The sequence below is a fragment of the Trichomycterus rosablanca genome, chromosome 9, assembly GCF_030014385.1.
Source record: "Trichomycterus rosablanca isolate fTriRos1 chromosome 9, fTriRos1.hap1, whole genome shotgun sequence".
Lineage (NCBI taxonomy): Eukaryota > Metazoa > Chordata > Actinopteri > Siluriformes > Trichomycteridae > Trichomycterus > Trichomycterus rosablanca.
The window spans coordinates 17,240,981-17,255,197 of NC_085996.1; the positions used below are offsets into that span (position 1 = coordinate 17,240,981).

Here is a 14,217-nt window from a genome sequence, read left to right on the forward strand (position 1 = left end):
ATATGCACTGGTAGTAAATACATTTTTCTTTTCACTGTACAGTTATGGGGAAAAGACTATGTTTTTACTTATCTGGTTTCTGAATGTTGGTTTTCTTGAAATATGTTAAACACATTATTTATTGTTTTATCATCTGGTTTTATTATGTTTTTTTTCTGATGACAATAAGAGAGACATGTATGCATCTGAATTTGATGAAAAAACAACAGTTAAACTCTCTTTGCCAATTCTCTCTAAAGATTAAGTAGCTTTAATACCTTAAGCAGCAGATTTGCCACAAAATGCAGAGAAGCAGTTATTTACAAGCAGAAAAAGCACTAGTTCGTAATATTTAAACTAGTGGGAGACATTGTGCTTCTTACCAGCTGTTATAATCTGCACAGTCCATGGATGCTTGGTCATTAACACTTGATAACTCCTCCAGAGACCTGCCATGCTCATATTTGGCTTTAAACCAAAGCTGCTAAGAATCCTGCAGCACAAATCACTGTAAAGAGAATGTGAGACAGATAGTTGATCATTAAGCAGCTTAATAATGCATTTATAAAGCATTTATTAAGGTTATAACTACATTCATTTACATACAATTCTTTAGGTTTTTACTATTGATGAGCTAAACAATTACATGTACAACACAATTAAGACTAAATATTTAAGATCATGAACTTCGTTTTACAGGTATTCAGTTAAAAACAGCAACCATGACACTACACAGAGTTTGTTCCTGCATTTACAAATGCAATCTACAACATCCACAAACTTGGCTCCACTGTGCTAATTTAGTCAACCTCAAATTATATTTAAAAATAAAGTATATTGGTCTCTCTGGGCCAAAGAAAAAAAAAAAAGATATACCCTATTGTTACTAACACAAATTTTAAAAATCTCTTTTATGGTTTTAAGTATAGTAAAGCCAAACTGTGATGTCATAAAATACTCCAAAAAATTAAAAAGAAACTCTAAGAAGTATAATAGTTGAATGATGGTATGATGTTTTTTTTTTCCACTACAGGCTAATATGTAGATAAATTCATTTATCTACATATTATTTATCTATAGACAGTTACTTTTTTACTGTGTATTATTTTTACATGTGTTATCTTAGATGTACTAAAATACTAAGGGTAGCTCTGGTATAAAAAGTTGTATTTTATTACTTATATATACACGTGTCAATACATACATACATACATACAAATATTAGATATCCACCTAGATTTTCAATATTAGTGCATATTTATTTTGACCATTTTGACCATTTTTTTGAAAAACATGTTTTTTAACTCTAAGCCCTAAAATCTTGTTTCAGAGGAGATTAAAAATGCTAGCTTTTTAATTCTGTTAAGTTACAACTTATAATCAGCAGCTATTTGTATAGATCCTTGTTTAATTCATAAACTTTTTAGTAACAAAAAAAATCTTTGTTTATAAGTGTAAACATTTGTGTTAAATAAAGCATTATTAGTAATATGTTTATTCATTATAATTAATGTCATCATGGTTAGTGATTGCACACTATTGTTATCCAATTTTTGTTCTCTAACTTGTTCCACAATTCTGCAAATATTTAATAATAATGCCCACACAAGCAGTCACCAACCAACACCTAGCAATCCACCTAAAACACCATAGCAATCACCGGGAACAAAATACACTACATAAACTATATGGACAAAAGTATTGGGACAGCTACACATTACACCTACAGGAGCTTTTATGACATTTATAGGTATTAATATGAAGTAAGTCCCCCCCCCCCCCCACCCCTTTACAGATATAACAACTTCTGCTCTTCTCAGAAGGCTTTCTACAAGATTCTGGTGTGTGTGTATATGTGGGAGTTTTTGCCTATTTATCCAGAAGAGCATTTGTGAGGTCAGACACTGATGGTAGACAAGAGGGCCTGGCTCGCAATATCTGTTCTAGTTTATCCCAAAGGTTGCACCTTTCACTGACAACATTCTGAATGGTCCTTTTAGTTTTGGGCAGATAATATTCCTCTTCAACAAAAGCTGAAATATGGACTCATCTGATCATAGCCCACATTTCCACTGTCTTTGAGATGAACTCAATGACATTTCTCCATAGCATAGATGTATGGCTTTCTGTTTGCATAACACAGTTCAGGTTTTCATAATAGTTTTAGGCTGCATTTTTTGATGCAGCACTGGACTGCTCATTAGCTATGGTTTTTAAAGACAAAACAGGTGGTTATATTTATCACAGTAGCATGATGGTTTCACATGCACTGCCATCTGGGTCTCAAATGTTGCACATTCAACAGTGGTTTCTTGCCTTGCCACATAGACCAAATAATTTGCAATCTTGCAATGAAAAATTTTCATTCTAAACGATAATTCTCTCACTAAATGTGGCACATAATAGTCAGGTATAACCTAACTTTGCTTGCAAAGACTGAGCTTTTGGTAGATCATTTTATACTTGATCATGATGCCCTCATCAGTTACCAATGTAACTCAACCAATGTACCAATGTACCAATGTAACTCAACCAATGTAACTAACTTTTTACTCTTATTTTGCCCTTACCCCTGCCTCAACCTTTAAGTATGGGATACATGAAATAAAAATATTTATATTTAAATAAAATTGTTTATATTTACAAAACACAATTACGTTGGTCAGCAAAATATAAGTAATTTTATTGTACTTTTGTGAGTCAAATAAAAGTTCAAAGAAAAAAAAACTTTTTATTAAACTTTAAAAAATGTCCCAGCTTTTTTTAAGATTGGGTTTTTATATTTAAAGGAAAAAAGCAAAATCTCTCACTAGTATCCCACTGCCATGGGTCAATGATTATCCATTAAATATAAAACAAATAACCAAGTTTTAAGTGATTCATAGCAAATGTAGTATGCTACTCAAAAAATAAAAGAAACAGTTGGCATATTACAACTTTTCCTGACAGTATTAGTATAGTTATAAGCAGTGGTGTAAAGTAAAAAGTAAAAATACTTCGTTACAGTACTTAAGTATTTTTTTGGAGTATCTGTACTTCGAGTTTAAACATTTTTGGCAACTTTTACTTTCACTCCGATACATTTTCCATATGCAAATTCATTACTACAAAATAAAATGACAAGAAATTAGGTAGCTAAATGATGTAAGATGTGTGACAAACTGCAAGCAAGCAGGTGTGGCGAATCTGTGATCTGCGCTTGTAAGTTAGATCAGCGGTTAAACACATTAACGCGCAAGTGCAAACAAGTTCTCTAAAACCGATGGGAGCTGTTCGTATCAAATGAAGCAGCTCTTATGTTTATCCAAAGATACGGAAATATCGGTATTTCAGAACTGAACTCCCCCTCCAATCTCACAAAATACACTGATGTAAGTTAAGAATGATTAACAAAGTATTATCATAGGTTTTAACTTTTTATAATTAGCATTAAGATTGTTAAGTAAAGATATCTAGCTAACATTTTTGATTACATTCAAATCACAAATATAAAGTTTCACTACATTTTGTTGGAATTAATTCAGTGTAAAACATGAAGACATGTCCATTATTTTCCAAAACTCACCTGCCGACAAACATTTTTTCAGCTAACTTTTGAATTACAGACAGAGGAAAGATTAACTGAGGAAAATGCACATCTTTCACCCTTTAATGGTCTCAACAAGAAAATAATGTTTATACATTTATTTCTTTGCTTTTCCTGTTTTTCAACTTTTCCAAATTTTCATGGATTTATCAGCTGCTAGCTTCAAGTTGACATATAAATTAGAAAGGGTGTTTCTTTAAAATAAGTGTCATCTACCAATATTTTTTAGTTTAACACATGTCAATCAGAGAGTAGATACACTCTAAAAAGTAATTCAGATGGCCTTTAGCCATATATGCACTGCTGTATGATAAAAAATCAAGTTACATTATATTACACAATTTTTTATCTGCAGTTGTTATTTTATTGAGCTCTGATAACGCACAAATTATAAGTGTTGTTTCAACACACTATAATGAATCACCTGAACTTAAGATATTTGGTTAAACAATAAAGAACAAAATTTAGCTTCTAGCAACTTAAAATACATACACTGTACGACTTAATTTTCTCAGTAGTTTGAATTCGCCCCGCCCACACGGACAGAAACGGTCTGTGTTCTCAAGGCGCGCTTTCTTCATTGTGGAGTGAGTTTTTTACAAGCAAGGTGAGCGTTCTAACCGTTACAAACATTTTTGGACCTATATACAGTGTATCACAAAAGTGAGTACACCCCTCACATTTCTGCAAATATTTCATTATATATTTTCATGGGACAACACTATAGACATGAAACTTGGATATAACTTAGAGTAGTCAGTGTACAGCTTGTATAGCAGTGTAGATTTACTGTCTTCTGAAAATAACTCAACACACAGCCATTAATGTCTAAATAGCTGGCAACATAAGTAAGTACACCCCACAGTGAACATGTCCAAATTGTGCCCAAATGTGTCATTGTCCCTCCCTGGTGTCATGTGTCAAGGTCCCAGGTGTAAATGGGGAGCAGGGCTGTTAAATTTGGTGTTTTGGGTACAATTCTCTCATACTGGCCACTGGATATTCAACATGGCACCTCATGGCAAAGAACTCTCTGAGGATGTGAGAAATAGAATTGTTGCTCTCCACAAAGATGGCCTGGGCTATAAGAAGATTGCTAACACCCTGAAACTGAGCTACAGCATGGTGGCCAAGGTCATACAGCGGTTTTCCAGGACAGGTTCCACTCGGAACAGGCTTCGCCAGGGTCGACCAAAGAAGTTGAGTCCACGTGTTCGGCATCATATCCAGAGGTTGGCTTTAAAAAATAGACACATGAGTGCTGCCAGCATTGCTGCAGAGGTTGAAGACGTGGGAGGTCAGCCTGTCAGTGCTCAGACCATACGCCGCACACTGCATCAACTCGGTCTGCATGGTCGTCATCCCAGAAGGAAGCTGACGCACAAGAAAGCCAGCAAACAGTTTGCTGAAGACAAGCAGTCCAAGAACATGGATTACTGGAATGCCCTGTGGTCTGACGAGACCAAGATAAACTTGTTTGGCTCAGATGGTGTCCAGCATGTGTGGCGGCGCCCTGGTGAGAAGTACCAAGACAACTGTATCTTGCCTACAGTCAAGCATGGTGGTGGTAGCATCATGGTCTTGGGCTGCATGAGTGTTGCTGGCACTGGGGAGCTGCGGTTCATTGAGGGAAACATGAATTCCAACATGTACTGTGACATTCTGAAACAGAGCATGATCCCCTCCCTTCGAAAACTGTTTTCCAACAGGATAACGACCCCAAACACAACCTCCAAGATGACAACTGCCTTGCTGAGGAAGCTGAAGGTAAAGGTGATGGACTAAACCCAATTGAGCACCTGTGGCGCATCCTCAAGTGGAGGAGTTCAAGGTGTCTAACATCCACCAGCTCTGTGATGTCATCATGGAGGAGTGGAAGAGGATTCCAGTAGCAACCTGTGCAGCTCTGGTGAATTCCATGCCCAGGAGGGTTAAGGCAGTGCTGGATAATAATGGTGGTCACACAAAATATTGACACTTTGGGCACAATTTGGACATGTTCACTGTGGGGTGTACTTACTTATGTTGCCAGCTATTTAGACATTAATGGCTGTGTGTTGAGTTATTTTCAGAAGACAGTAAATCTACACTGCTATACAAGTTGTACACTGACTACTCTAAGTTATATCCAAGTTTTATTTCTATAGTGTTGTCCCATGAAAAGATATAATAAAATATTTGCAGAAATGTGAGGGGTGTACTCACTTTTGTGATACACTGTATCTACAGATTTCACTTTTGTGATTTGAATAATTTGCCCGCTTTGCAGGTGAAGGTCGGTAGGCACAGACTACAAGAGCGAGAGAGCGGGAAAGAGAGAGTTTGAGTGCTATGCAAATTAGCTAGATAGCTGGCCAGCTTTTCTTCAGCCTGGCATAGACCGACACACCCTTTTGTGTTATAAACTGAGTAAAACTTGACTTTTTCATGGATTAAAATATTTCCATTGACATAAAATTTCCCTGGTGAGCTATTAAAAACATATTTTTTTGTCTAGTCTATTTTGCGATGTTTGTGTAGCAAAAGTAGCCAACAACTATGCTTAAGGTTAGCTAGCTAATTATTACATGTTTGCCTTCTAGGTAAAAAATAAACTAAACAATAATTATTACTCATTTGTTTAATGCATATCATTTTTCAAATACTGATATGTGGAATTTGTTTTTTCATAGTTTTTATTGTTGTCCACTAATGGGATTTGTTAAAAGTAGATGTGTTCTGTAATAAATGATTTTTGGTAATAATTCATGTTTCCATGTTCTTGTATCATTGTTTAAATTGTTTTACATTCAGCAGATTCAGTGCAATGCTAACAAACATTCAAATTAATGTTTAGAGATATTAGGCTACAGGATGTTGGATCAACTTAATTTTACGAGCAGTTGGCATAACTCAAAAAGACTAATGCAAAATGTTGCCTTAATTTTTTTTGTTGACCCAATGTTTTCTTTAATATTAACAACTTTTAAGTTAAATGAATATTAAATAAAACATTGGGTCAACAAAAAAAATCAAGGCAACATTTTGCATTAGTTTTTTTGAGTTATGCCAACTGCTCATAGAATTACGTTAATCCAACACAATATTATAGGTTTGGTGGATTAGCTTTCCATAATTCAGTAAAAAGCATTTTTAAATAACATCAACTTAAAAATATCTGTTCATGTTGACAGTTATTAAGTTTGTGTAATTTAAAATATTGTGTTGGATCAGCGTAATTCTACGAGCAATTGGCATAACTCAAAAAGACTAATGCAATTTTTTTTGTTGACCCAATGTTTTATTTTTTAGAGTGTACGGCCCAACCAAGATTATTTAAATACAGTGGACCCTTGACTTACGAATTTAATTGGTTCCAAAGGGCTGTTCTTTTTGTGAACAATTGTTTTATTATTTTCAAAATGTACATATTGACATACATACAATTAGGAACACAATCAAAACGAGAGTTGCAAGGAAATAATGTCCAGTGTAGACATGATCCACTGCCGTCTTGAAACAACATGAGGAGGCTTCCACCTGTTGGCTAATAGTTTTTTTGCAGATGTTAAAGTACAGAGCACCATTCGCTTCTGCTGGACTGAGAGATTAAGAGATGAAAAATCATTTAGAAGAAAAATAGATACCGAGCATGGAACATAATTGTCTAGTAAGGCTGAGAGATCGGTGGCAACTTGGCACCAGAAACTGAGGACCTTAGGACAGAACCAAAAGTAATGAAGAAATGTACCTAGCTCCCCTGTAGAACACAGATCACAAATTGGTGATTGAGTGAGACGCATATGAAATCTTCTCACTGGTGTAAAATAAAATCTATGCAGGAATTTCCAGTGTATTATTTGGTGATCTGGGTTTCTTGAAGATAAGTAGATGGTTTCCCATGCACTATCAGCAAAAAACTCCAGATCTTCCATTGTAATATCTTTGGACCAGGCCAGGCTCACCCCCAACGGGGAGCACGAGGCCTTAAGTAGGAAGGTGTAAGTGTTAGAAACTAAACACGACCTCTTATTAGGGTTCACTACTTCAAGCATTGGGTGTAACTGCAGCTTAGAGCTTAAGGGTGCTCCATAGGCCCGAAGTGCTGATTTAAGTTGCAAGTACCTATAGAAAGAGTTATTAAGCAAGTCAAATTGTTCTTTAATATCCTGAAAGGATCTTAATCCATTTTCATCAAAGATATCACCCAAGACATGGACTCCTCTGCTTTACCAACTGATACAGCTGAACGGAGAACTTTCTATTAGCAGATTATGATTATGAAAGAGTGGAGAGTGATAGTGCCACTTTACCTTCAAATCTGATTGTTTAGTGATTACTCGCCATGTTGATATGAGATGTGATATTATAGGTCCAAAGTACAGTTTGCAGTATCGATTAGGAAAATCACAGAATACAAGATCTTGTAACCTGTAAGGAGCTATGAGCGATTCTTCCAATGAACGCCAACAGGTTGATAAATTCTGATTTAACCAGACTAAAAGGGGTCGTAGAATGAAAGCTTGAGCGTATATCTTAAAATTCGGGAATGCGAGACTGCCATCAGACTTGCATCTTTGCAAGGTAGATAATTTTATCCGGGGGCGTTTGCCGTTCCAAATATATGGTGATAGAGTTTGAGAAAGTGCATCCCAAAATTCAACTGGGGGAGGTAAAGGAATCATGTAACTAAAAAAATTAATTCAAGGTAAAATATTCATTTTCACCACCGCAATCCTGGCTTGTAGAGAGGTAGGTAGTTGTGACCAGTTATGAGTATTACACTTAATTTGCTTCAGTATAGTATAAAAATTTCTGTTGATTATATTGCTTAATGACGGATATATCTCTACCCCAGGTACTTAAAATGACCAACCACCGGGACAGGTATTGGGAGGGAACTAGAGTCTGATTGAAAATTTAATGGGAGGAACGCAGATTTATCCCAATTTATCTTATAACCGGAATTTTTTTTTGCTTAGTCTGTTTTATCAAACAGACTAAGCAGGTGAGGGACCGAAATTACTGGGTTGTCTAAAAACAGCAGAATATCGTCTGCGTATAAAGAAATATGATGTTGGGACTCCTTTACTCTAATAGGTAGGTAGGCTTGGAGTCAATTTGCGAACAGCTTGAGCGAGGGGCTCTAATGATAAGGCAAACAGGAGGGCTGATAGGGGACAGCCTTGGCGCGTACCACGACCCAACGGAAAAGGCTCTGAACATTTATTACCTGAAAGGATTTTTATCATATTAATAAATCTATAACTGAAACCAAATTGTTCTAAGGTGATCCATAGGTAATGCCACTCAAGTCGATCAAAGGCTTTCATGGCATCAAGCGACAGTATACCCCAATGGGACTTAGAAGTGTTTGCTGAATCAATAATATGTAGAAGCCGTCTAATACTATCAGCTGCTGATCGTGATTTTATAAAACCTGTTTGATCACAGTTAATGATTGTTGGCAATATTAGTTCTAGTCGTCTAGCTAGTACTTTCGCAAATACTTTAATGTCCACATTAATAAGTGAAATTGGACGGTAGTTACTGCAGGAAGTTGGGTCTTTGTCCTTTTTAAGTAACAATGATATTATCGCCATGTTTACGTCCCGATGGAATTCTCCTGTAGTTATCGCAAAATTAATCATGTCTAACAACAGGGGTCCAAGCTCTGTCCAAAAATGTTGATAAACTTCCATGGAATCCCATCCCAACCCGGTGATTTTCTTTTTTTCATGCTACAGAGTGCATCTTGCATCTCTGTAAGAGTAATATCCTGATCTAAATGGGATACCTGATCAGCTGAGAGTCGCGGAAGGTCCAGGGTTTGAAAAAAGGGCGAGTAATCTATAGATGTACTATGGATGTCCGATTTATATAGCTCTGAGTAAAAATGATGAAAAGTAAGGTTAATTTGTACCTCAGTACAAATACTTGGTCAGTAAGAACTGTTCCATCAGGGGATCTAATTGCCGCAATGTTGGAGAACTTCTCATCGCTGCGACGTTTCAATGCTAAAAGATGGCTTGGTCTACTTCCATTAAAATAATAATTCTGCCTAACTCTCTTGATAAGAAATTCCGCTTTTTCTCTTAAAAGTTTGTTAAGCTCTATCCTAACTAAATCTATTTCTTCTATCTTATCAGTCGAAATAGTATACTGATTGGATCTCTCTAGCATAACAAGCTTGGTTTCCAAGTCCGAGATTTTCTGACGACGCATTTTCTGCACCCCGGATGCGTAAACAATCGAGTTATCCCTAATAAATCCTTTTACAACACCCCACAGGACTCTCGGGTCCTCAACCGAACCCTGATTGAAATTAAGAAATTCCTTTAACTTACTAGTGAATTGTAAACAAAATCCTTCATCATTCAACAAGTTTGTATTAAAACGCCACCGAGGAGCACGAGTATTACCTGTGGGAAGCTGTAATTTGGAGAAAATAACGTGATAGTCTGAGAGTGACATTGGCCAGATATTAACTGTATCTAAAGCAGATATTAGAGAATTGGACATTAACAGAAAGTCTATTCTAGAATAGGATTTATGTCTTGATGAGAAAAAAGTGTACTGTCTTGTGTCCGGATTAGGGCTGAACGATTCCTCGAGTAACTCGAGTAATTCGATTACTAAAAATGATCGATTTTTCGCATCGAGGAATCGTTTATTCCATACACCGATACCTAGCTCACGGTGTTCCGCACGGGACACGCGTTTACGCTGTGTTCAGGTGACGCGAGGAAGCCCCAGGGCTGCGTCCGGGTACTTTTCACCTGTTTGTACACACTCGTACTGTTCAGTATGTAGTAGCGATTTGAAACGGAGCCGAGATTTGAAAGCGCGGACTGTAAAATGGAGAGAGAGAGAGAGAGAGAGAGAGAGAGAGTATAGCGGGATGAGCAGAGAGGAACAGAGAAAACGACTGAAAGTTTGAGATCAGTTGCACAAATTAGAGGCAATGTTTATGTATTATTGTTTATTATATACAGTGTATCACAAAAGTGAGTACACCCCTCACATTTCTGCAGATATTTAAGTATATCTTTTCATGGGACAACACTGACAAAATGACACTTTGACACAATGAAAAGTAGTCTGTGTGCAGCTTATATAACAGTGTAAATTTATTCTTCCCTCAAAATAACTCAATATACAGCCATTAATGTCTAAACCACCGGCAACAAAAGTGAGTACACCCCTAAGAGACTACACCCCTAAATGTCCAAATTGAGCACTGCTTGTCATTTTCCCTCCAAAATGTCATGTGACTCGTTAGTGTTACTAGGTCTCAGGTGTGCATAGGGAGCAGGTGTGTTCAATTTAGTAGTACAGCTCTCACACTCTCTCATACTGGTCACTGAAAGTTCCAACATGGCACCTCATGGCAAAGAACTCTCTGAGGATCTTAAAAGACGAATTGTTGCGCTACATGAAGATGGCCAAGGCTACAAGAAGATTGCCAACACCCTGAAACTGAGCTGCAGCACAGTGGCCAAGATCATCCAGCGTTTTAAAAGAGCAGGGTCCACTCAGAACAGACCTCGCGTTGGTCGTCCAAAGAAGCTGAGTGCACGTGCTCAGCGTCACATCCAACTGCTGTCTTTGAAAGATAGGCGCAGGAGTGCTGTCAGCATTGCTGCAGAGATTGAAAAGGTGGGGGGTCAGCCTGTCAGTGCTAAGACCATACGCCGCACACTACATCAAATTGGTCTGCATGGCTGTCACCCCAGAAGGAAGCCTCTTCTGAAGTCTCTACACAAAAAAGCACGCAAACAGTTTGCTGAAGACATGTCAACAAAGGACATGGATTAATGGAACCATGTCCTATGGTCTGATGAGACCAAGATTAATTTGTTTGGTTCAGATGGTCTCAAGCATGTGTGGCGGCAATCAGGTGAGGAGTACAAAGATAAGTGTGTCATGCCTACAGTCAAGCATGGTGGTGGGAATGCCATGGTCTGGGGCTGCATGAGTGCAGCAGGTGTTGGGGAGTTACATTTCATTGAGGGACACATGAACTCCAATATGTACTGTGAAATACTGAAGCAGAGCATGATCCCCTCCCTCCGGAAACTGGGTCGCAGGGCAGTGTTCCAGCATGATAATGACCCCAAACACACCTCTAAGACGACCACTGCTTTATTGAAGAGGCTGAGGGTAAAGGTGATGGACTGGCCAAGCATGTCTCCAGACCTAAACCCAATAGAACATCTTTGGGGCATCCTCAAGCGGAAGGTGGAGGAGCGCAAAGTCTCCAATATCCGCCAGCTCCGTGATGTCGTCATGGAGGAGTGGAAAAGCATTCCAGTGGCAACCTGTGAAGCTCTGGTAAACTCCATGCCCAGGAGAGTTAAGGCAGTTCTGGGAAATAATGGTGGCCACACAAAATATTGACACTTCAGGAACTTTCACTAAGGGGTGTACTCACTTTTGTTGCCGGTGGTTTAGACATTAATGGCTGTATATTGAGTTATTTTGAGGGAAGAATAAATTTACACTGTTATATAAGCTGCACACAGACTACTTTTCATTGTGTCAAAGTGTCATTTTGTCAGTGTTGTCCCATGAAAAGATATACTTAAATATCTGCAGAAATGTGAGGGGTGTACTCACTTTTGTGATACACTGTATATACAGTGTATCACAAAAGTGAGTACACCCCTCACATTTCTGCAAATATTTTATTATATCTTTTCATGGGACAACACTATAGAAATAAAACTTGGATATAAGTTAGAGTAGTCAGTGTACAGCTTGTATAGCAGAGTAGATTTACTGTCTTCTGAAAATAACTCAACACACAGCCATTAATGTCTAAATGGCTGGCAACATAAGTGAGTACACCCCACAGTGAACATGTCCAAATTGTGCCCAAAGTGTCAATATTTTGTGTGACCACCATTATTATCCAGCACTGCCTTAACCCTCCTGGGCATGGAATTCACCAGAGCTGCACAGGTTGCTACTGGAATCCTCTTCCACTCCTCCATGATGACATCACGGAGCTGGTGGATGTTAGACACCTTGAACTCCTCCACCTTCCACTTGAGGATGCGCCACAGGTGCTCAATTGGGTTTAGTCCATCACCTTTACCTTCAGCTTCCTCAGCAAGGCAGTTGTCATCTTGGAGGTTGTGTTTGGGGTCGTTATCCTGTTGGAAAACTGCCATGAGGCCCAGTTTTCGAAGGGAGGGGATCATGCTCTGTTTCAGAATGTCACAGTACATGTTGGAATTCATGTTTCCCTCAATGAACTGCAGCTCCCCAGTGCCAGCAACACTCATGCAGCCCAAGACCATGATGCTACCACCACCATGCTTGACTGTAGGCAAGATACAGTTGTCTTGGTACTTCTCACCAGGGCGCCGCCACACATGCTGGACACCATCTGAGCCAAACAAGTTTATCTTGGTCTCGTCAGACCACAGGGCATTCCAGTAATCCATGTTCTTGGACTGCTTGTCTTCAGCAAACTGTTTGCGGGCTTTCTTGTGCGTCAGCTTCCTTCTGGGATGACGACCATGCAGACCGAGTTGATGCAGTGTGCGGCGTATGGTCTGAGCACTGACAGGCTGACCTCCCACGTCTTCAACCTCTGCAGCAATGCTGGCAGCACTCATGTGTCTATTTTTTAAAGCCAACCTCTGGATATGACGCCGAACACGTGGACTCAACTTCTTTGGTCGACCCTGGCGAAGCCTGTTCCGAGTGGAACCTGTCCTGGAAAACCGCTGTATGACCTTGGCCACCATGCTGTAGCTCAGTTTCAGGGTGTTAGCAATCTTCTTATAGCCCAGGCCATCTTTATGGAGAGCAACAATTCTATTTCTCACATCCTCAGAGAGTTATTTGCCATGAGGTGCCATGTTGAATATCCAGTGGCCAGTATAAGAGAATTGTACCCAAAACACCAAATTTAACAGCCCTGCTCCCCATTTACACCTGGGACCTTGACACATGACACCAGAGAGGGACAACGACACATTTGGACACAATTTGGACATGTTCACTGTGGGGTGTACTCACTTATGTTGCCAGCTATTTAGACATTAATGGCTGTGTGTTGAGTTATTTTCAGAAGACAGTAAATCTACACTGCTATACAAGTTGTACACTGACTACTCTAAGTTATATCCAAGTTTCATGTCTATAGTGTTGTCCCATGAAAAGATATAATGAAATATTTGCAGAAATGTGAGGGGTGTACTCACTTTTGTGATACACTGTATATATATATATATATACAGTATATATATATATATATATATATATATATATATACTGTATATGTGTGTGTGTGTGTGTATATATATATACAGTATATATACGTATATATATATATATATATATATATATATATATATATATATATATACAGTATATATACTGTATATATACAGTATATATAGTGTATCACAAAAGTGAGTACACCCCTCACATTTCTGCAGATATTTAAGTATATCTTTTCATGGGACAACACTGACAAAATGACACTTTGACACAATGAAAAGTAGTCTGTGTGCAGCTTATATAACAGTGTAAATTTATTCTTCCCTCAAAATAACTCGATATACAGCCATTAATGTCTAAACCACCGGCAACAAAAGTGAGTACACCCCTTAGTGAAAGTTCCTGAAGTGTCATTATTTTGTGTGGCCACCATTATT

The 14,217-nt window shown here is 38.1% G+C and overlaps 1 protein-coding gene across 2 annotated transcripts in view; it reads right to left on the bottom strand.

The window, feature by feature from the left end:
- mpv17 (mitochondrial inner membrane protein MPV17) overlaps nucleotides 1–14,217 on the bottom strand; it is a 109,739-nt gene that overhangs the window by 61,527 nt on the left and 33,995 nt on the right. For both annotated transcript variants that reach the window (XM_063001983.1, XM_063001982.1), the window contains exon 2: nucleotides 363–487. In XM_063001983.1, the coding sequence (XP_062858053.1) occupies nucleotides 363–441 (79 nt within the window). In that variant the 5' untranslated portion in view covers nucleotides 442–487. The remainder of the gene's footprint in view (nucleotides 1–362; nucleotides 488–14,217) is intronic.